Genomic DNA, 23,878 nt, shown 5'->3' with positions numbered 1-23,878 from the left:
TGACAGAACTGCAAGGAGAAACAGATGGATCCACATTCTTTTCTTATAAATGGACAGATATAAGAGGCAGAAAATCAGTAAGGACATAGCTGAACTCAACAATATCACTAAAAACAGGATATAGTGGATACCTATAGACTACTCCATCCAACAACAGAACATACATTCTTCTTAAGCTCACATGGAGCATTCACCAAGACAGACTACCATCTGGGCCATAAAACACAACTTAACAAATTAAAAAAAAAAAAAAATCATACCATGTCTGCTCTCAGATCATGACGGAATGAAAAGCAATCAGTAACAAAATGACAGCTGAAGAATCTCAAAATAAGTAGGGATTAAATAATACACTCCTAAATAATACAAGGTATCAAAAAAGAAATCTCTGGAGAAACTAAAAAATATTTTGAACCAAGTGAAAATGAAAACATGATGTATCAAAATTGTGGGATACAGTGAAAGCAGTGCTAAGAAGGAAATTTATAGAACTGAATACATTCAATACTATAAATCTAAAATGAATCATCTTAGTTTCTACCTTATGAAATTAAAAAAGAACAAATCAAAATAAAAAGTAAAGAATAAAATTACAGCAGAAATCAATGAAATTAAAAAACAGGAAATCAACTGTAAAAATCAGTTAAGACCAAAAGCTGCTTCTTTGAAAAGATCATTAAAATTGGTAATCCCCTAGCAAAGCTAAGAAAAAGAAGACAAATCATTAATATCAGAAATGAAAGAGGGGACATTAACGACAGAGCCCAGGGACATTAAAAGGGTAATAAAGAAATACTATGAACAGCTCTATGCCTACAAATTTCATAACCTAGATGAAATGGACCAGAAGCATACCTAGATAAATATAGTCAAGTGATCTTTGACAGAGGAACAAAAGCAATATAATGGAGCAAAGACAGTCTTTTCAATAAACGGTGTTGGAACAACTGGACATCCACATGCAAAAGAAAAAAAAAAAAGAATCAAGACATAACCCTTACAAAATTAACTCAAAATGGATCAAAGACCTGTACATGAAACACAAAACTATAAGACTCCTAGAAGATAACACAGGAGAAAATCTAGATGACTTCAGATTTGGCAGTGACCTTTTAGATAAAACACCAAAGGCAGGATCCATGAAAAAAAGTATAAAAAAACTAGATTTCATTAAAATGTTTCTGCTCTGAAAAAGACACTATCTAAAAAATTAAAAGACCTGGGGCACCTGGGTGGCTCAGTGGGTTAAAGCCTCTGCCTTTGACTCAGGTCATGATCCCAGGGTCCTGGGATCAAGCCCCGCATCGGGTTCTCTGCTCTGTGGAGAGCCTGCTTTCTCCTCTCTCTGCCTACTTGTGATCTCTGTCTGTCAAGTAAATAAATAAAATCTTTAAAAAAATAAGAAATAAAAAAATAAAAGGCCAGACACAGACTGCAGGAAAAATATTTGCAAAAGACACACCTGATAAAGAACTGTTGGCCAAAATATACAAAGAACTCTTAAACTCAACAGTAAGAAAACAACTCAATTTTAAAATGTGCCAAAGACCCTTAACGATACCTCACCAAGACCAAAGGTGGTGAATATGAAAAAGGTGCTCCACACACCATATGTCATCGGGAAAACGCTAATTAAAATTGTTGTACATCTATTAGAAGGCTCAGATACTGAACAATGATAACCTCAAATGCTGTTAAGAATATGAAATGACAGGAACCCTCATACTATACGGCTGGAGTACAGTCAATTTGGAAGACAGTTTGGCCATTTCTTATAAAACTAAACATATTCTTATCATATGATATTAGCCATCATGTTCCTCGGTATTCACCAAAAGGAGATGAAAACTTATGTCTACACCTAAACCTGCTCAAAGATATTTAAAGCAGCTTTATTCATAACTTCTAAAATTTTTAAGAAACCAAGATGTTCTTCCATTGGTGAATGGATAAATAAACTGTGGTACACCCAAAGAGTTATTCAGCACTAAAAAGAAAGAAGCTATCAAGCCATGAAAAGATATGGGACACCTTAGATGCATGTTACTATGTGAAAGAAGCCAACTTCAAAAGGCTACATACTGTATGATACAAGCTATATGACCTTCTGGAAAAGGCCAAACTATGGTAACAGTAAAAAGATCAGTGGTTCTATAGGTTAGAGGAAAGAAAGGACAGGCAGAATATAGGATTTTTAAGTAAGTGAAACTACTCTGTATGTTCTGTGATGGTGGATACAGGTCATTATATATTTGTCCAAGCCCAGAGAATATACAATTAAAAGTTAAATCTAATGTCAACTGTGAGCTTTGGGTAAGATGTAGCAATATAGGTTCATCAGTTGTAACAACTATCTCACTCTGGTGGGGGATGTTGATAATAGGGGAGGCTGTGCATGGATGGGGGCAGATGCTATGTAAGAAATTTCTGTACCCTCTGCTTAATTTTGTTGTGAATCTGTAATTGCTCTAAAACATAAAGTCTACTAAAAAAAAAAACAACAACCTCTATGCTCTGACACCGGCTCAGATCTGTCAGCCCAATTTATAATTATGCTTTATTTAAAGAAGATTTATTTATTTTAGAAAGAGGGAGTGGGGCACCTACGTGGCTCAGTGGGTTAAAGCCTCTGCCTTTGGCTCAGGTCATGATCTCAGGGTCCTGGGATCGAGCCCCATATTGGGCTCTCTGCTCAGCGGGGAGCCTGCTTCCCTCGCCCCTCTCTCTGCCTACCTCTCTGCCTACTTGTAATCTCTGTCTGTAAATAAATAAATAAAATCTTCAGAAAGAAGGAGTGCAGGCATGCACCTAAGTAGGCGTGGGGCAGAATTCCATGGCCTGAGATCATAACCTGAGTTAAAATCAAGAGTTGGATGCTTTACCTAAATGAACCATCCAGGCACCCGTATAATTACCCATAAAAGAATGGAAACCTGGTAAGAAGCAAAAATAAAAAATAAGCGAAACTATCCCTTGGTTCCTTTTAATAATAGTAAATGTCATAAGTTGTAATTCTAGTGAGAGCTAAGAATAGAAAATTATAGGGGTGCCTTAGTGGCTCAGTAGGTTTAGTGCTCGACTCTTGATTCAGCTCGGGTCATGATCTCAGGGACATGAGATCAAGCCCTATGTCAGGCTCCATGATGAGCATGGAGTCTGCTTAAGAATCTCCCCCCCGCCCCGCCCCTCACCTATTTGCACTTGTGCGTTCTCTCTCTCTATAAAACAAAAAAGAGAAGATTACAAAGCTATTTCTTACTCAGGTAAGCAACACATTTCAGCTGTAGCTTTAAAAACACAACACATCTGAATTATTTGCATCATTATCAAAACACACTGAAAGCTCTATTTAACTTCCTGAGGCTTTATGATAAAGTTAAAAAGCATTTCAAAATTTAGCTGTAATATATATTACTTAACCATCAGTCTCTTCTTTCACTATATACTACTGTCTTGTATGCACAAAGCATTATAACACAATCAGGAATATAAAAATGCAAGGCTCACTAGTTCAAATTATTATAGTGGCTTGAGAGGTAAAAGGAATGAAGTGACCTGTGTAAAAGACAACTGATAATAAATGAAATCATGGCATATTGGAAAAAATGCATGCTCTATAGGCATGTGTACATCTCCCTCTCTAATCATACAAAAAAGAAAAAGTTACAATGTCTATTGATAGTATAGGGCTTAGAAGTTTAGTGTATCTTTCATTTTATAGGTTTGCAGTGTCCAACAGTAACTGTTTTCTGTCTAGTTCCCATTTAAGATGCTCTTCTGCATTCAAACCAAAGGGCTTTCTACTATAGCTCTTGACTTTGGAAGTCCAAAGTCTTCCCTTTGGACTTTGATAAGCAAAAACATCTGTGATTTTCAAGGAAACTGGCATGTTGCTCTAAAGCAAGAAACTCATGTGAACCTCTATAATCACCAGCCCTTTAAAGTCTATGGTTTACTGATTTTGAACTCAAATTTCTTTGCCGCATCATCAATTATGGTTGGAACAATGACAACAAAATGCAAAAGGACAAGAACTTTGGTCAACTACCCAAACCAGAAAAGGTACTTTCCCCCTGCATATCTGTGCAGACTGTGTCTTTATTCAATGGATCTTTTCTGGAAGAGTCATTCTCACCTGTAAGGCATAATATCTCAACACAGCAGGGACTAAAAATTAATGTTCCTATCAAAGAAATGACAACCCTAAAGAAGATCAGATAAAACAACACTATTTCCTATACTGCAAATCCTAAGTGAAAAGATTCCCCAGAGAACTACAAAACAAGGAAGCCTAATATTTTGTCCTTAGGTATCAAGGTTAATGATCCAAGCCCTCCAAGATTTAGAAGAGAAGCCAAGTGGAAGGACTTGATGTAAAAGTCGAAAGAGATCAGTAACCAAGTCAGAAGTTCAATGAGACCTTCCAGGTGAAAAGAATATAAATTAAAAGTGAGAAACCTGTAATATACCAGAATGAGAATTATAATGTCAGCAGAGAAACTATGTTCTCTTTTAGATCTAATGGACTTTTTTCCCTTCGTAAGAAACCCACTTTTATTTCTAGGTGCCCTATTTTGGTTATTATCTATATTTCGGTTACAACCACAAGAGTATGACCCCACCTGAAATTTATGGTCATAACTTAAGCTACAGTTTTGTACTTCTCTCCAGTGATGTTCTGCTTTTTAGGGAGCAAGAATGAAGGAAGACAGCAGGTTGAAGCTTGGCTGGGATTCTGAAAAGGAGGAAGTTGGGGGGGCCAAAGGAATAGAAGATATATGCAATGGAGAGAGTATCATAACAAATAATGGAAGTTAAGCTAAAAACATAGACAGATAGGGACACAAGAGGGCAATCAAGTTGTAGTGTCAAAGAATGGAAGGTCAAAATGAGGATGAATTACTAGAATAGGGATAAATGAACTGAGGTAGGTAGTCAAAAAATTGAGGTGGTGAAGACACTGATAATGAAAACATCTAAAGATATAATTATTAGAGATAGAGAAGGAGGGAGAGAGAAGAGAGTACATGGGGCTGGGAAGGGGTAGAGGCAGAGAAAGAGAATCTCAAGTTGACTCTCTACTGAGCACACAGTCTGACTCAGGGCTCTATTCCACAACCCTGAGAATACAACCTGAGACAAAATCAAAAGTTGTAGGCTTAACCGACTGAGCCACCCAGGTACCCTGATAATGATAAGCTCTAAATTATTATATGGAACCATGTGTTTGAAGTGGAGTGGAGGGCAGGATAGTTAGGAAGAAAGAGATCAAGAAACAGAGAGGCCAGACTGTTGAATAAATCATCAGTGTGAATTGTGGCTGGACACCACTAAGAATGACAATATGAATAGTAGTAGCAAGGACAATGGGCCTGGCACTAAAATCTTCAATGACTAAAGTAAGTTGGATAGTCTGATGGCAAGAACTTCGGAAAAGATGATAGGTAAAAATAATTTCTTTAAAAAGTTTTTATTTATTTATTTTTACTTATTTATTATTTTTAAAAGATCGCATTTATTTATTTGACAGAGAGGACACAAGTAGGCATAGAGCCAGGCAGAGGGAGAGGGGAAAGCAGGCTCCCCAGTGAGGAGAGAATAAGATGCAGGACTGGATCCTAGGACTCTGAGATCATGACCTGGGCTGAAGGTAGATGCTTAACCAACTGAGCCACCCGGGTGACCCTGTAAGAAGTTTTTAATCACAAATGCCTTTTTGGAAAAAAAAAAAAAAAGATTTTATTTATTTATATTAGAGAAGGAGAAAGAGAGAGGGAGAGAGAGAGAGAGAGAAAGCGTGTGCATACAGGGGAGGGAGAGAGGATCTCAAACAGATTCTGCACTGAGTGTGGAGCTTGATGCAGGGCTGGATGTCATGACCCTGAGATCAAGACCTGAGTTGAAACCAAGAGCTGGACACTAAACTAACTGAGGCACCAAGGTGCCCTGAATCACAAATGCTTTTTAAAAAACACATAGATAAATGACATATGAACAGCCTATGTAGTATGAACGTGGGCTGGAAATATGTAACAAGATTCGTAATTGTAGTCGCCTAAGAAGAGGGGAATGGAAATAGAACCTTATGAAAAGAGCTGAACTAGCAAGGATAAACCACTTTTTCACAATGTTCTATTAGTTCAATAGATGAAAAAAGGAAAGCTATCTATGCCTATAAAGAAGACAACCATCATTATTTAATTATCACTCTTTAGGACTAGATTTTTTTTTTTTTTTTAAAGATTTTATTCATTCATTTGACAGAGAGAGATCACAAGTAGGCAGAGAGGCAGGCAGAGAGAGAGGAAGAAGCAGGCTTCTGAGCAGAGAGCCCGATGCGGGGCTCGATCCCAGGACCCTGAGATCATGACCTGAGCCGAAGGCAGCGGCTTAACCCGCTGAGCCACCCAGGTGCCCCTCTTTAGGACTAGCTTTGACAGAGAGACAGACAGCGAGAAAGGGACCACAAGTAGGGGGAGTGGAAGAGGGAGAGAAGCAGGCTTCCCACTGAGCAAGGTAGTTCTTCCATTTCTATATGAGTATATATAAAAATGGGTAATTCAATTAAAAAATAACTTTTTTTTTTTCAGTTCAACATATAAGCAGCAGCTTGGCTGTCTGTATATCTGGTCATAATCAGGACACCAACTCTCAGTTCACAAAACAAGTGTTACAAATATTCATTCAGATAAGGCAGCATAATAAAGAAACAAGACTGATATTTACACTGGTGCATAAAATAGCTTTTTAGTGAATTTTATATGTCTAATCAAATAAAAATACATAAAGCCATTATATAAAGTTCATGTGTAAGACCAACTATATGTGAGAATTTTAAATAAGTAGCAAACTTCTGTTCTCACACAAATGAAATATTTCAAAAAAAGATATCATCCCTTCTCCATTAAAGAAACTAAATATGATTTTTAAAAGTTCAGTTATACTTGAGTAATTAATAAATCAATAGGCAGATAATGAAGATGTATCATTGGAAGACAGTGTATTTGTTTAAAAATAAATTTCTGTCTAACTTATGACTAATGACAATAATGAACTTTGACAGTTTTAAAACTGGAACCTTGCCATTTATAAAACCACAAATACCTCTAAAATTCTACAATTTAAATGAGGAACACTTGGAAAAGCAGACTACAGAGAGTACATTTAAGATCTCTGGTACACATGGGTGCTTCTAATATCAACTCAATTCACCAAAGAAATAAAACTTCCATTTTCAACAAACACAAAACACATTCCTTAAATCTTATCCCAGTCCGTACATTAAAAAAGAAACTGGAAATCAAACAGGAAACTTAAAATTACATTACTACTTTTCACAACAGTTCATTTCTAGGCAACACAACTGTACTGCATACAAATACAGTTAGGTAATATACTAGAAGCTTGTATAAAAATAGTATCTGTGCTCACATAACAGAACATAGAAAAGCCCGTTTCAGAAATATTTAATATTAGTATTTCTTGAAGTGTAGTCCATGAACTAGCAGCACCAGACACCTCAAAACTACCAAGGTTGTAAAAGAATTGCTTGTTAAAGTAAATTTCTGTACTACATCCCAAAACTATTAGACAAAACAGGAATGTGCATTACTTGCAAATACCTTTGGTGACTGTTATCTACATAAAACTTTGAAAAAGGACACACCCTTTCTTACTATCAAGATTCTGATTTAAATTTGATTTTTAAAAACTATTAAGTTAAAATGCTTATTATAGTTTCTTTAACATATTTAAAAATAGGGAAATAAGACAGATTTAAGCAAACAAACTTACGGTTGGTGATATCAGGTGGTACATAGCCATCATTCATATACATACTTGTGGGTTTTGCCACTTTCAAATAAACAAAATCAGACGTATTCTTTAAGGCAGTTACTGCTTCTTCATGAGTAACTTCCTCTAAACACACACTATTCACCTAAAGGAAAATCCCAAAAGACATTTGTTTTAGGACATTTTCACTAGCTTTCTGCTCTTTCATTATAAACAATTACACCAAAATACGGGAAAAGCAGGAGGGATTTAAGGAATATAAAGATATATAGAAAGAAAATATCCATTTTTACTATCACATCAGGAAGTTGTTTATGTGTATTAATGGAATAGGCAATCTTTTCTTCTTTTAAGATTTTATTTATTGGATAGAGAGAGACACAGTAAGAGAAAGAACAGAAGCAGGGGGAGTAGGAGAGGGAGAAGCAGCCTTCCTGCTGAGGAGGGAGCCTGACATGGGGCTCGATACCAGGACCCTGGGATTATGACCTGAGCCAAAGGCAGGACTGAGCTACCCAGGCACTCCTGGAATAGCCAATCTTAATTCCAGTCCCTTTTCCTCACGACCCCCAAGCCTAATTCTTCTTCTGTTCTTAGGTATTTATGAATATATGTAAGGTATATTTAGATTTTTTTTTTTAAGAAAATGAGACTATATCTTAAAGTTTTTATTCTGCAATTGGATTTTTAATATAAGGTATCTAAGAGATCTTTCCATGTCGGGGCACACAGAATTAAAAAACTGTTGCACAGTACACCATTGTGTGATTATACCATAATTTATTAAGCCATTCAAATATTAACAGATATTTAAAGTGTTCTAAGTAAATGACTTTAGTCAACTTATACTCACTACCATAGAATATGAGCGTGTCATGCCCATCTACTCAGGCCTTTTGCCAACACTGGACAGAATCAATTTATAAAAAAGCATGCTTCAATTTGTACATTATTTTTTATTTCCACTGTTTAATAGTCGAGTTTTTCAGTTATTTATTAGCCATTCATTTATCTCCTATTATAGAAACAGAATCGATTTTTAGGTAGTGATATATATCCTACAACCTTGCTAAACTTACTATTCTATCAGTAGGTTCCTTAGGATTTTCTATATGCAAGTAGAACTGTATTTGTAGTTGTAATCTACCAATTTTAACTTTTTCCTTCCCAATCTGCGTATCTTTTTATTTTCCTGTCTATACTCTTCAGTACAGTCTGAAAAAAGTGGTAGTGGTGGCTTTCTAGACATTTGTCCATTTCATATAAATTATCTAATATGTTGGCCTATAATTATTCATAAATAAAAGTATTTCCTTATGTCTCCTCTTTTATTTCTACTTTTAGAAATTTGAGCCTTCTTTTTTTTCTGTATGAGTCTAGCTAAGTTTTGTCAATTTTGTTCACCTTTCCCAAGAACCAAGTTTTGGTTTATCTTTGCTCTCACTTTCCTATTCCTTGTTTCATTAACTTCTGCTCTAATCTTTATTATTTTCTTCCTTCTGCTAGCTTTAGCTTAACTTTGCTCCTCTTTTTGGTAATTTTTTTTCCTTTGGCAAAGAAATAAAACATCGGGGGCATCTGGATGGCTCAGTGGGTTAAGCCTTTGCCTTCAGCTCACGTCATGATCTCAGGGTCCTGAGCATTATCCTCAGGGATATCCTCAGGCATTATCCTCAGGACCTCAGGGTCCTGACCCTGAGCATTATCGAGCCCCACATCGGGCTTTCTGCTCAGTGGGGAGCCTGCTTCCCCCTCTCCCTCTGCCTGCCCCTCTGCCTACTTGTGATCCCTCTCTTTCTGTCAAATTAAAAAAAAAATCTTAAAAAAAAAAGAAATAAAACATCATAAATGTTTCTAATGTTTTAAAATTACAATGTACTAAACAAATACTAATTTTAGTATATTTTTCACTTCCCTAATTTGTACCTGTATAATTGACAGGAGAGTTTTTTTTTTTTTTTTAAAGATTCTATTTATTTATTTATTTGACAGACAGAGATTACAAGTAGGCAAAGGGGAGGGGGACAGGCTCCCTGCTGAGCCGAGAGCCTGATGCAGGGCTTGATCCCAAGACTCTGGGATCATGACCTGAGCAGAAGGCAGAGGCTTTAATCCACTGAGCCACCGAGGAGAGTTTTTAACATTCCAACAAAAATTTTTAAAGGTCATAGAACAATCATTAACTTTCACCACCAATTACTAATACTGCTTTGCAGGGTTTCAGCTACATGGTCATTTTTATGGTCCCACACTACCATGTACAGTGAAGGTCTACCTGCATTTTGAAATATAAAGTAAACTGTTCCTCTGGTGGCCTGCAGTGAGCCACGCATCTTGGTATTCACACCCCTGTAAAATCCCTTCCTACAGTGAACCTTGCTTGGCTATGTAACTAGCTTTAGCCAGTGAGACATTAGTAACTATGATACAAAGAGAGGACTGATAAACGCCACACACAGAAGCCTGTCTTTTTGGTATATCCCTCTTGTAACCTGGTCACCATCCTGTGAGAAACCTAATGTAGCATGTGGGGAGACCACTGGCTAACAGCTCCACCTGTACTCAGCCCACCCAACTTGCCTGCCATAAATGAGTGAACTTGGAAGTTGATTTCTGGCCCTAGCTCAGCTACCAGGTGACAGTGTACAGAACAGAGAAAGACTGTCCTGGCTGAACCCCACCCAATTACAGAAGTGTAAATAATTATTATTGTTGGTTTAGTCACTAATTTTTGTGTTTTCTTAAGCAGCTTTAGATAACAGATAAAAGACCTGACAAGATTTGCTATGGGATTCAATAAGGAGTATGAAGGATAATGATCCTGAAGTTTTAGACCTGGGCAAACAGAAGGATAAAGTTTCCACTTCATGAGATGTGAAGACTGTGCAAGGAACAGGACTTGGGGGTGGTGGGTGAGGCGTAGGACGAAAATCAGAAGTTCATTTTTAGATATATTAAATCTGACAGGACTCTTGAGACATATGAAAGGAGACTAGATGAAATCTTCTAGGGTTGTCAACTGTTTTGCCAAGAACCACTGTTAAAAATTTTACATTACCAAATATCCTCAGATGCCAAAAATAGTGGGATATTGCAAATTTTGAAAGGAAAAAGAAATGTTGAAAGTAGAGTTTTGGGGGGGAGCATTTTCAACTTCATACATTTTGAAGGACCATGCACAGGCTGGATAATGCATCTAGCTTGGGCCTCTTCAAGGTTAGAAGTGAGATTGAATGCTATCAATTAACTAGGACCCCTGAAAGGCAATTCCTTAAAAGCGAATGAAAAAATATTTTATGTCCAGCAAAAGGTTAAAATTAGGAGTATTTACCTGTCAAGCAAACTGAATTGAAAGGAGAATGTAAAAGATTTGTCACTCTGAGATTTTCCAAAAGAAGACTTGCACATATATATATTTGCAACCAGAATTTATACTATTTGTGTTGCATGGATGGGACTGGAGGAGATTATGCTGAGTGAAATAAATCAAACAGAGAGTCAATTATGGTTTCACTTACTTGTGGAACATAAGGAATAACACGGAGGACATTGGGTAAAGAAGAGGAGAAGTGAGTTGGGGGAAATCAGAGAGGGGGACAAAGCATGAGAGACTGTGGACTCTGAGAAATAAACTGAGGGTTCTGGGGGGTGGGGAGAGTTGGGAGAGCCTGGTGGTGGGTATTAACGAGGGTACGTCTTGCATGGAGCACTGGGTGTGGTGCATAAACAATGAGTCTTAGAACGCTGAAAAATAAAATTTAAAAAAATTTTATATTACAGCCAAACACAAAATATATGTGTATGTATAAAAATAAAACTGAAGTCAGAAAACAATACTTAATGCCTACCATGTGCAATGAGACAGTAAGTTATTTGACCACCTATCAAAAAGAAGAAGAAATGTCCAAGGACCAAGTCCTGTATCACTTCAATGTTTAGAGGTCAGGGAGAAGATGCACCAAAAGTAAGAATGAGAAGGAAAGACTAGTGAGATAAGAGGAATACCAAGAAAGAAGGTATAACTGTTAAGCAAAATGGAAAAAGTGTCTGAAGAAGGAGGAAACCATGTCAAATGCCTGATGTGTCAATTAAAATGAGAACTAAGAATTAGATCGTTTCAGTGGAATTATGACAACCAAAGCCTTACTAAATGGTCAATCAGCATACATTGCTGGCTTCCCAAGCACTAAAACTAATTCTGGAAAAACCATAAAAGGAAAACATGGTATCTAAGAAATTAAGAAGTACAAATGAAAAACCCAGTGGAAAAAGAAGGCTGTTTTCAACTGTGTGTGTGTGTGTGTGTGTGTGTATAGAAAAGCAGTTCAAAGTCAGCTCTTTCCTCTTCCCCATTATTAACTCATAAACAATCAGTCTATCTCCTTGCTGCAACAATAGGCAGTACTGGATAGCATGTACAACAAAGAAATCATTTATATATTGTTGACAGGAGTGTACATTTTTATAACTGGTTTGGAAAACAATATGTTTTTGCTATAATGTTACTTTTTTTTTTAAAGATTTTATTTATTTATGTGACAGAGATTACAAGTAGGCAGAGAGGCAAGCAGAGAGAGAGGAAGGGAAGCAGGCTCCCCGCTGAACAGAGAGCCTGACGCGGGACTCGACCCCAGGACCCTGAGATCACTACCCGAGCCGAAGGCAGAGGCTTTAACCCACTGAGCCACCCAGGTGCCCCTATAATGTTACTAAGAGGATATTCCATGATCACTGCTTAGGATAAATAGTTAAGTGAAATTCTTGTATATACATGTTCATCAGAACACAAAGCAGCTCTCCCTAGCAGAATTATTCATACTATCAGGAAAAACAGAAAGGAAAAAAAAGGGGAAATAACCCAACTCCCCACTATGTCAGACCTAGTTTATGTGCCTTTTCAGATTTGCTTGAGCCTACCTGCCTACTAGGCTTTGGCTGTGGGCTTACTAGAGAGACCTGGCTACTGCTTCTCTCACCTCGTCTCCTCCAGTATCAGCTCTTTCAATCTAGGGTTGAAGGCCCTAGGTTAAGGGCTGTGCTTGGATATGGCTGATACGTTGTTCTGCAGAGTGAGAGCTGTTAATATGTCAAAAGCCTGTGTCTGATCTGTCTAGATCACTGAGGGTCTGGTTTTTTCCACCACTTCCTGAGTTCAGAGGAAGTACTATGCTATGGAATATGGGAGCTGGCTTCCCTAGCATTTGCCTAGAGGAGCTGAGTAACAGCCCAGAAATTTGGGACAGTTAGCCCCATCAGAGACTCTGCCAAAGAAGAGACAGGGAGATAAATCCTTTCTTTTCTCTGGATGGCTGGATCTCAAGGTTATTTAAGTATCATATCACCTGCCTGTAAGACTGTCCTATATGACAGGCAATTATAGCAACATTTTCTTATGAAATTATGGCTAGCTCAGAAACATAATAGCTTATATTGACTTTCCCTTATTGTCTGCCTCACTTTTCATTTTTACTCACTCTAAGCTTCTAAGATTATACCTCCCCACAAAACCTTAGCATGGTAGCTTTTCTTCAGGTATTTTTCCAGGGAACATAGACTAGGACAGTTATTGATGAAGACTGGACAAATAAACTGCCATATAGTTCCAGAACAGAATATTATGTAGAGGTAAAATGAATATTTCAGCTCCAGGCAACAATATGGATAAATCTCAGTAAACCAATACTGAGTAAAAGAAAGTATTAAAAGACAACATTTAGCACAATAGCCTTTAAAAAAGTTTCCCAATAAATTAACATTACACAAAATATTCAGGCATATGTGTGTGATTAAACAATTTTTTTAGAAGATTTTATTTATTTATTTAACAGACAGAGATCACAAGTAGGCAGAGGCAGGCAGGGAGAGAAGGGGGGGAAGCAGGCTCCCTGCTGAGCAGAGAGCCTGATGTGGGGCTCGATCCCAGGACCTGAGATCATGACCCGAGCTGAAGGCAGAGGCTCAACCCACTGAGCCACCCAGGCGCCCCTGATTAAACAATTTTTTAAAAAGCAAATGAATAAAACACAAATTGTTGATATTCTAGTTTTGGGTTGGGTAAAGACTTTAGCAGTTTTCATTATACTATAATTAAGTTAAAAAAAGGGAGGGAAAAAAGTCACACATGAAAGATGACACTGTTTAAACAATTCTGTGCATCCAACTCCCTAACCCTTCAACAAGAAAGAAGAGAAAAAGAAAAAAAAAAGAGAGAAGCTAGTAGAGGGGGGGAAAAAAGGCTAATCAGACAATACCAAGAGTCATTTTTTCAGGTTTTGATTAAACCAAGATTAGTATTCACTCATTTAAATATTATTTAGACATTTTTGGCAAACAGAAATTCTAGTTTGTTAACCAAAAAAAAAAAGAGAGAGAGAGAGAGAGAAGACATCAAAATGATTTTTAAAATAACAAATTTCTTATACTCACTGCTAAAAGTTTATCTCCAATCTGAAGTTTACCATCTTTATGTGCTGCACCTCCTTCAATTATTTTGGTTACATAGATGCTATTATCCCCAGGGATATGTTGATTTCCAACACCTCCAGCAATGCTGAACCCAAGACCTGTTTGGAAAACATTAGTTTTGAAATTTCATCATTTAACAAGAATTTAAGTCCAAAGAAATGGTTAAAAACTAGAAATTGACCGTCTTATCATATTCATGTTTTTGTTTTTTAAACACAAAAGAATCTATTTGCCTTTTTTTTAAAGGGAGTTTGAACTCACAACCCTGAGATCAAGATCTGAGCTGAGATCAAGAGTTGGATGCTCAAGTGACTGAGCCACCCAGGTGCCCCTATTTCCCTACTTTTAAAGTTTTATATATTTGCTTTGTAGTCAGTAGATGATCATATATATGTGTCTGTGTATGTGTGTATGTGTATATATATATGTATTCCTATAGTTATAAATAAGTTCCTTCCCCCTCCCCCACCAGGTTACTTCTTAAAGTCTTTTTGTAAGTGCAGTTATTTGTTTCAAAGAGGCATTACAAAATTATGTTTCACTTTTATTGCCATAATGTTTGTGCTTCTAACACTTTTAATACCTTCACAAAATTAAAACAACTGAGAAAAATAATAAAATTTTTGGTGGTGGGCAGAATAGCCTTCAGAAATGTGGATAATTTTGTTCTTTTCCCAATAGTCTACGAATTACCTTTTTTTAAAAAAAGATTTATTTATTTTAGAGAGAAAGAGCTCGATTCTAGGGGGATGGGGTGGGGGAGGTGGGGAGGGGCAGAGGGAGAATGAAAGAGTGTTTTATTAAGTAGACTTTGCCCTGAGCCCAGAGCCCAGCACAGGCAGCATCTCAAAACACTGAGATCAGGACCTAAACTGAAACAAAGAGTTGGATGCTTAACTAACTATACCACCAATGAACCTCTCTATGATCATAATTTTTTAAATAAATAATTTCTGTAATTAATAAATCCCATAGCTTCAAAACCAGATAAATCTGTAGCTCTCTATTCTGTTTTTCATTGGTTGGAATACTACTTCTTCCATGAAGCTATAAATTAGAATCAGTATTTCCATTTATCCTCAATCCCATCAATGTTTTCAAAATTCAAAAATCAAATATTAACTGTCCTCACTGCAGATATAACTACTAATAACACACTCATAAATATTTTCGTCTTTTAACTTAGCCTGTGTATCTGTATTTAAAGGTACTTTGTAGACTGATGATGACAATAGCCACACTATACAAGACTTACAAGTGTTGTAAACTCTACTTAAGACAAAAACCAGCATAATAGAAATTCCGAAACTTCACACACATTCTGTAGATTACCAGTACTGTGAATCTTAGAATGTGTGTAACAAGTCGATAGTTACATTTATCTCAGTAATTTCATAATAATCTTAGTTTCATTATTAGATACCTTTAAGACCTTTTTTTTTTTTTTAAGTTTTTATTTATTTATTTGAGAGAGAGAGAGAGAGAGAGAGAACATGAGTGGGGTGAATGGCAGAGGGAGGAGCAGACTCCCTGCAAAACAAGGAGCCCCATGTGGGGCTCAATCCCAGACTCGGGATCATGACCTGAGCCAAAGAAAGACACTTAACTGACTGAGCTACCCAGGTGCATCCCCATACCTTTAGGACCTTTAATGAGCTTTATTTCCATTATTTTTTCTGATACCGGTTTCCGTCTTTTTACATACAAGCGTACGATAGACCCGGCTTCTTTCAATGCTTCAACTGCTTTGCTATGTGTCACATCACGAACATCTACTTCATTTACCCGCAATATACAGTCATTGACCCTGAGAAAAAACCCAAAATATTAAAAATAAAAATTAAATATTAAAATATCTAATTTTCACTTTGATAATTTCTTGTCATTTTCATTTTTAAGGTAAAGAGATTTACTAGAGAAAATACATATGAAGAAACTTTGTTAAATTCCACTGAATCAAATACTCATATAAATAAACACAAATATTTTCCGAGGGCTAGCAAAAGAAACAGTGCAAATAACAAATTATCACACAAAAATATTAAATAATAATGACAACTATAATTTGTATGGTTCTTGTATGCTTATTATGTGTAAGCATTAAGATACGTTATGCTTTATTTATTCAGTATGTTAGTATTTATTTAGCAATAACCACATGCCAGGTACTTCTTTTAGTGTTTTATCCCTTACAACAACCTGTAGGGTAGTTATATACTTATTATTTTTTTTTTCACAAATGGAGAAATTGAGGCACAAAGAGTTTAAATAATCTTTCCTAAGGTCACCCAGATAATGACTGACAGAGCTGTGATTCAAAGAAAAGAAAACAGAAGTGCAGACAAAATAATTAGTTAAAGGTCACGGAGACAATGGTGGCAAAACTGAGATAATCACTAATATATCCAAAAGTAATTTTTTGACTTGCTTTTTCAAACTAGATAGATCTAAAAAAAATAATTTCTTGAAATTTATATGAAGCTAAAGATTACATCATTTAATTAAAAGGTTTCTCATGTAATAATGTATTTTAATTTGAAAAAGGAATATATTTATTTTTTATTTTTTAAGATTTTATTTATTTATTTGACAGACAGAGATCACAAGTAGGCAGAGAGGCAAGCAGAGAGAGAGGAAGAGAAGGCTTCCCACTGAGCAGAGAGCCCGATGCAGGGCTTGATCCCAGGACACTGGGATCATGACCTGAGCCGAAGACACAGGCTTTAACCCACTGAGTCACCCAGGCGCCCCAGAATATATTTTTTTAAAGTTTGATTTGTTCCAGTCGTAACTTTCCCCCCAGTTCTGGTCTCAGTTTAAATTACATAGCATTCCATCAGGAGGAAAAACAATCATTTGTAATTGGTCAGGGAAAGAGAACAAAAGACAATTAAAATATTAAAATTATTCCTGATAAGGTTTTCTGTAATTAACTTTTTTTTTGTAATTAACTTTCTTAAGAGGAAAGAAACTCTGTATGCGAAGACAGTGATATATTAGAATATTAAAGGTATGTTCTTCACTGAAACAAACAGAACACATTAATTTTCACATTAGGACAAATAAAAGGCCAGTAACAGAATCAGGAAGTAAATGTCTGCATTTACAGGAATGGTCAAATTATTAATTTTATTTGCAACTGATTTCATTAATCTATCACCTGTCATATCCAGTGAGAAGGCAAGAAACTGAAGAGCTACAGAAGGCACCAACAGCCTTATAAACAGATGTTATTTTTAACAGACCATATAAAAATCCTTAGTCCTAAAACTTGTGACTCTTACTACACACACACACACACACACACACACCCCCAACAAACAAGGGCATAGGAAAAGTGCCACAATGTATGGCCTAAGGAAACAACAAAGTATGCTAAAGCTATCTTCTACAATGGAACACTGAATTCAAATAAGAGACCAGTATTACTTTCATTCATTCAATTAAGAAAATGTATTACTTTTTTAAGTTTGCATAATCTTTACTTTTTGTGGTACAGGATACAAATTCAGATATGTATCATCTCCCTAAGTTTATATACATGTTTCCTACCCAGGGAACATGGAAAACATTTTTTGAATACATTTAAAAATACAAAGGGAATTTTCTGAATTCTATAAATTTCCTCACTTTTTTTTAAAGATTCGATTTATTTATTTGACAGAGAGAGACAGCGAGAGAGCGAACACAAGCAGGGGGAGCTGGAAAGGGAGGGCTTGGCCCATGACCTGAATACTTAACAACTGAGTCACCCAGGCACCCCAAATTTGCTCACATTTAAAACCATCAATCAAATTTATTTTTCAACATGTTATAGTATCTGAGATAAAACTAAACTCCTAAATGAAAAGAGGGAAACAACGCTTAGTGCACAATTATCTCATTCATTTGTTATTTAAACATCTACCTTATATTGGTTTATGATTGTGTTTATTTGTATTGATTCCTTGTTCAATCTGCCTAAAGAAAAAAACACAAATTATATTCAGCATCACAACATAAAATGCAAAATGTACCGTAATCTTCCATCTTGGGCAGCTGCTCCCCCTGTAATAATTTTGGTAATGAAAATACTTGAGTCATCTCCAATGTGTGGGTTGTCCGTACCTCCTGCAATGCTGAAACCAAGCCCTGAATTTCCCTGTGGATAAAGAAAAAAAAAATTGAGATTAAGAATTACCCTTATTGAGAAGTTCCTGTCATTTTAGAACCTAGAAACTGTACTAACATGGGGAACATATACATAAAGCTGTCTACGTAGGAGACATGAAGATTATAAATTAAGAAATATAAGGAAAGCTCTTTTTTCTCTATGAAGAATTCAAAGGCATTACTTCTGAGTAGGAACTAAATACTTCTGAAGTATAGTCTATTATGGTTATTTCTTTCAAAGTATATGCAATTTGCCCTTAGATCAGTCACCCCTCTGCAGAGGTCACTGATAGGTCTCTTTTAGAATGTATCCCACTCAACATTTGGTAAGGCAAACATCTCTTAAAAAAAAAAAAAGTAACGTGATTTTCCCACTACAATTATTTCTGAGTAGGTAAAATTAACATTATTTCAACTTTTTAAAAATGGGGTAGGGGATGGTGCTTTTCTTTTATTAACCTTGCCATCAGCTGACTTTAAAATGACCAAGTTACATCTGTTAAGTCGTCATCTTTGACATGTTTTTTCCCCATCCCTGACATCTAATGCATTTTCTAATACTGAAAGTCCAACCTGAGAAGTCAATTGGTGAGTTTTCTTGATAACAAAGTCAATTTTGCTAAAGCAGTGCTAGTTTTTACTTGTTTTACATACTGTATTTCTAAGTAAGATTTTCTTTGAAGAGGTTTCTACTGCTTCGAAAAAGTCTTTAAAGATAAATGTTCTAAGCAATGGTATTAAAAAATTGTTTATTTTTGCAAAAATCTTCTAACTCTGGCTTTCAGGCAACTCAAATAAGCAGATACATCTGAACTGAGTACTTACTTAACTGTTAATTAAATAGCTTAAATACTCCCTCTACTGTGATGTGTCCTAAAATTCTATTTTAATCATTTTTTTGTCTAAACTCTTTTATTAGAGTAAAACTAGAGGTACTAGAATACGAATAATAGTATCAATGGTTGTGTGATGTTACCAAATCATTCAGGTACTCACGTTCTTTTTCTTTGCTTTTTTAAAAAATTGAGATATAATTTACATATGACATTATATAAATTTAAGGTATACAATGTGTTGACTGACATATTTACATATCACAATATGATTATAACCACTGCTTTAGCTAACATCTCTATCATTTCACATAATTGTCATTTCTTTCTGTGGTGAGAATATTTAAGATCTAGTCTCTTAGCAATTTTTAAGCATATAACATAGTATTATTGATTAAAATCACTACGCAGTGCATTAGATCTCTAGAAATTAATTCATCTAAGTTTGTAGTCTTTAACATCTCTCCAATTCCTGGTACTCAAGTTTTTTAATAAGTGAAAAAGCAATGTCCATTCCTAACTAAATAAATTTATAAGGCACTGGGAGAGAATGAAAATGAGTAAGATTAAAAAGTTAGAATTACATGTCAATTATATCTCAATAAAGCTGGAAAAAAACTAAATAAAAAAATACCATATTAAAATACACGTACTATGTTATGGTAACCCAAATTTGGGTAGTGGGCAGTAAAGACCTAGCATACATGTAAAAGACCCCCTGGTCTACTTTCACTCAAAGTCCACTCTGGCTTCACATTTAAACAAGCCTAATTATCTAAGATTTCAGTCTTTTTTTTTTTTTTTTAAGATTTTATTATTTTGACAGAGAGAGACACAGCGAGAGCGGGAACAGAAGCAGGGGAGTGAGAGAGGGAGAAGCAGGCTTCCCGTGGAGCCGGGAGCCTGATGCAGGGCTTGATCCCAGGACTCTGGGATCATGACCTGAGACGAAGGCAGATGCTTAATCAACTGAGCCACTCAGGTGCCCTGGATTTCAGTCTTAAACAGACATTCAGTTACTTGGAAAATTTTACTTCTGTGAAACACTTTATTTCTCAAAAATGCTTGTCAGGCAAGGTGGCATTACTGAAATCCATCAACATTTGAATGCAAATATTCTTAAGAGCTAACTATTACAAGAAAATTTACACATCTAAATTGTACCCTTTAATTATTTTCTGACTGGGGGAATGCCTAAATTTTCAATAGGATCTTGTCCACTAGAACTATGGTTATCATTATGCTAAAAAAGAAAACTGTTAACAATAAGCATATTACTAGCATACTAAATACTTTAAATCAATAATGTTTTACATGAAAAATAAAAATAAAACTTAAAAACAGAAAAATCTGAGAAACAGACTAGAGGAATGTTTAAGGAGACATGATAACTACGTGTAATGTAGTATTCTGGAAGGGATTCTGAAAGAGAAAAACACAAAAACTAAGGAAATCCAAATGAAGTATAGACTTTGGTTAATAATAATACTTAATATTGGTTCATTAGTTGAAACAAATGTATTCCAGTAATGTAAGATGTTAACAACTGGCAAAACTGAGGCCAAGATAAGTGGAAACTTTTGGTATAACTTTTTTATAAATCTAGAACTCTTTAAATAAGAAGTTTATTTTTAAAAAAAAGTTATTAAAGAGCAACATGTTTTAAAAATACCATGGTTAGTTTTATAATAGGTGTACTTATAAAAGAAACTAATATTACATAGTTATGTTTTTGAAAAATCTTTTCCCTTGAATTCAGTATGAAAGAGCAGTATATTTAAAGAATTCTTTAAGCAACAGATTTATGCATAAAATCTTGAGATAATTAAGTTTTTACCCTTTCAAGTGTGATTTCTTCATATTCGTAATCTGCATCAGTGCCATTAACCTGATGGAAAAAAGAAGTAGCACAGAAATTTAGAATATAAAATTTGAAATGTCAAGACATAATTTTTGTAGATTTATTAATGCAAACCTGTTAAATGTGGTGGTAATCAAATAATCTGACTGCATTTTAATAATTTTAGGTAAAATTTTCAAGGAATAGATGAGGGCAAATGTAATTAATGAGTTGACAATTCATGTATTATGACTTTAAAATACAAAAAGGGTACATACAGCTTTAATTTTTTAAAAAGTTTATTCATTTGAGAGAGAGAGAGAGTGAATGAGCACATGTGCATGAGCACTGGGGAGGGTCAGAAGGAGAGGGAGAAGCAGACCGCCAGCCCTCCGTCATCCCCCTGCTGAGCAGGGAGCTGACATGAAGCTCCATCCCAGGACCTGGGGATCATGACCTGAGCTGAAGGCAGATGCTTAACCCACTGAGGCACCCAGGCACCCCCATACGGCTTTTAATATTATGGAACTTCAACTCTTTTCACTGCCTTGATCCACACATCTAATCAGGTGCCAATTCTTATTGATTTGAATACTTCAATTTTTCTGAAAACCATTATCTCTTCATTTTCATCTCTACTACCTTGATTCAAGCCTTTGTTAATCTCCTCTGGATTATTGCTAATGTAATCTACCCAACACTCAGACAGTATTCTCTGCTGCCCAAATAACTCTAATGTGTTTTACACTGATGGATCTTTCTGGGGCCCATGTCCAATAACATACTTACTGCTCCTAAACTTTCAGAAACACTCATACAAGGCTCTGTATGAACTGACCCCAATTTATCACTTAGTTTCATTCCTAATATACATAATTCATGAGTATTACATACCATCAAAATTTGAATGATTTGCTCTTTCCTTTACATATCTTGCAAATTTCCACCTCTGCATCTATTACTTTACTGCTTCCTCTGTCACAAATTTCACTTAAATATTTCATGTCCAAATCTGATTCCCCATTCAAGTTCTTGCTCACATCTTATAGAACCAAGTACTTTATCTTATTCTTTCCAATTTATTCCCTACTCCCTCCTGGAAGTAGTAATTTTCACAGTGAGGGCCACTGTTGAAAGGTAAATAATCCTTGGAATTGGATTAATTCAGGTTCATGCCATTGCTTTAAACATTTTTGATATGAGGTTGTGCAAAATACTTGATAAGTCAAACAGGGATTGTGATAAACCAAATTTCTCTAGATGCCTCCCATCTTTCATCCTAAATGTTCTTTAGCAACATGGCTAAACCATCCTATCATGAAGAGATGTCATCTATTTCTCCTTCCGTTGGATCTAGGCAGGTCCCAGATGAGCTGTTGAAAAGAATGTGGCACAAATGATGCTGTGTGGGTTCTCGAGGTCATGTGATGCCTTGTAATATCTGCCTTTGTCTTAGAAGGTACTCAATCAGTTACCCACCTGCCTTTGGCTCAGGTCATGAGATCCTGGGATCTAGCCCCACATCCAGCTCCCTGCTCAGTGGGGAGCCTGCTTCTCTCTCTCCCTCTGCAGCTCCCCCCACACCTCCGATTATGCTCTCTTGCTCTCAAATAAATAAATAAAATCTTTAAAAAAAAAAAACTTAGCTATAATGTGAGGAATATCAAACAGCCTATGGAAGATTCAAATGAAGGAGAATTAAGGCCCTTGGCCAAAAGCCCCAGCTGCACTAACTAGCAACAATCATCAACTGCCAGTTACATGAATGAGACTATTTTGGATCTTCCAGCCTTTTCCAGTGTCCCAGCCAATATGAAGCAGAAGAACCTTCCAGTTAACCCGAAAAATTGTGAGAATAATGAACTGTATTTTAAGCCACTGAAGTTTCAGGGTGGTCTGATATACATCAATAGAATAATGAAACAACAGAATAATGATATCTATGTAAGCTACTTTGCTTTCTTCACCATACTGTAAGAAAGCACTCCTATTTCAGGTCCAGTTCAGGGCCCAGTAGTTTTTTCTTGAGGGCCTCTGAAACACCTCTTCTACCTTTTGGGTTCTATGGCTCTAATTGATTCAAACCCAACTGCTACTTTCTTAACTCTCTTTCTTACCTAAATAGCTTTTTTTCCTTGTTTTTGAGATTATGTTATGAATGCATACACACATACACACACACACTCTCTCTTCTTGTTTAATCTTTCATTCTGTAGGAGTGTGGACAATACTGACTCCATCTTTGGCCCTCCATCTTGTTCTTATGTTTTGCTTGATGACTTCTGGGCACCCCAAGTACCATGCCCCTTGGAGATTAATATACATGTCTTAGAAATCCCCACCACGGCCTGGATATGGGGAGGCTTGCTTTGGCCTCCGGCAAATCTGTTAAGAGACAATATGGTCTTTCCCCTCTCTGATGAACAGATGGCACCACAAAATCCAATTAAAGGTTAGTGGTCAATTAGGTGCATGTGAACCCTTCGATCTCACTACAATGCTCTTCTGCAAGTCCCCTCACTCTACAAAATCTGTGAACCAAGGTCAGACTTCAGGGAGAACAGCCATGCAGCTGCTGACAATTCGGATTGTCCACCCAAACCCACCCTTCTCTGTCGGTAAGTTATCCTGAACAGAGCTGTGTAAACTATATGGAGCGGCCTGCTTCATTTTCTCTTCTCAAAGTGCCTTCTCAGTTTAGGGGATATTTTAATGTCCCTCCCCCACCTCCTAACAGATTTCTATGCATCTAGAATGCAGGAGGTTTATACATATACATATCCTACCAACTTGA

The 23,878-nt window shown here is 36.1% G+C and overlaps 1 protein-coding gene across 11 annotated transcripts in view; it reads right to left on the bottom strand.

Annotated features, from left to right (window-relative positions):
* The window catches only part of DLG1 (discs large MAGUK scaffold protein 1), a 259,278-nt gene that overhangs the window by 83,385 nt on the left and 152,015 nt on the right, over positions 1-23,878 (bottom strand). For all 11 annotated transcript variants that reach the window (XR_007128143.1, XM_047733750.1, XM_047733758.1 and 8 more), the window contains 5 exons: positions 21,082-21,132; positions 18,276-18,400; positions 15,897-16,066; positions 14,221-14,357; positions 7,795-7,939 (listed from right to left, as the gene is read on the bottom strand). Coding sequence is in view for 10 of the 11 variants with exons in the window: in XM_047733750.1 (XP_047589706.1) it covers positions 7,795-7,939; positions 14,221-14,357; positions 15,897-16,066; positions 18,276-18,400; positions 21,082-21,132 (628 nt within the window). In the remaining variant the exon portion in view is untranslated. The remainder of the gene's footprint in view (positions 1-7,794; positions 7,940-14,220; positions 14,358-15,896; positions 16,067-18,275; positions 18,401-21,081; positions 21,133-23,878) is intronic.

The sequence above is a fragment of the Lutra lutra genome, chromosome 1 (genome assembly GCF_902655055.1).
Source record: "Lutra lutra chromosome 1, mLutLut1.2, whole genome shotgun sequence".
Lineage (NCBI taxonomy): Eukaryota > Metazoa > Chordata > Mammalia > Carnivora > Mustelidae > Lutra > Lutra lutra.
The sequence above is the reverse complement of the archived record's forward strand: the minus strand, read 5'-3'. Positions and strand labels throughout refer to the sequence as shown.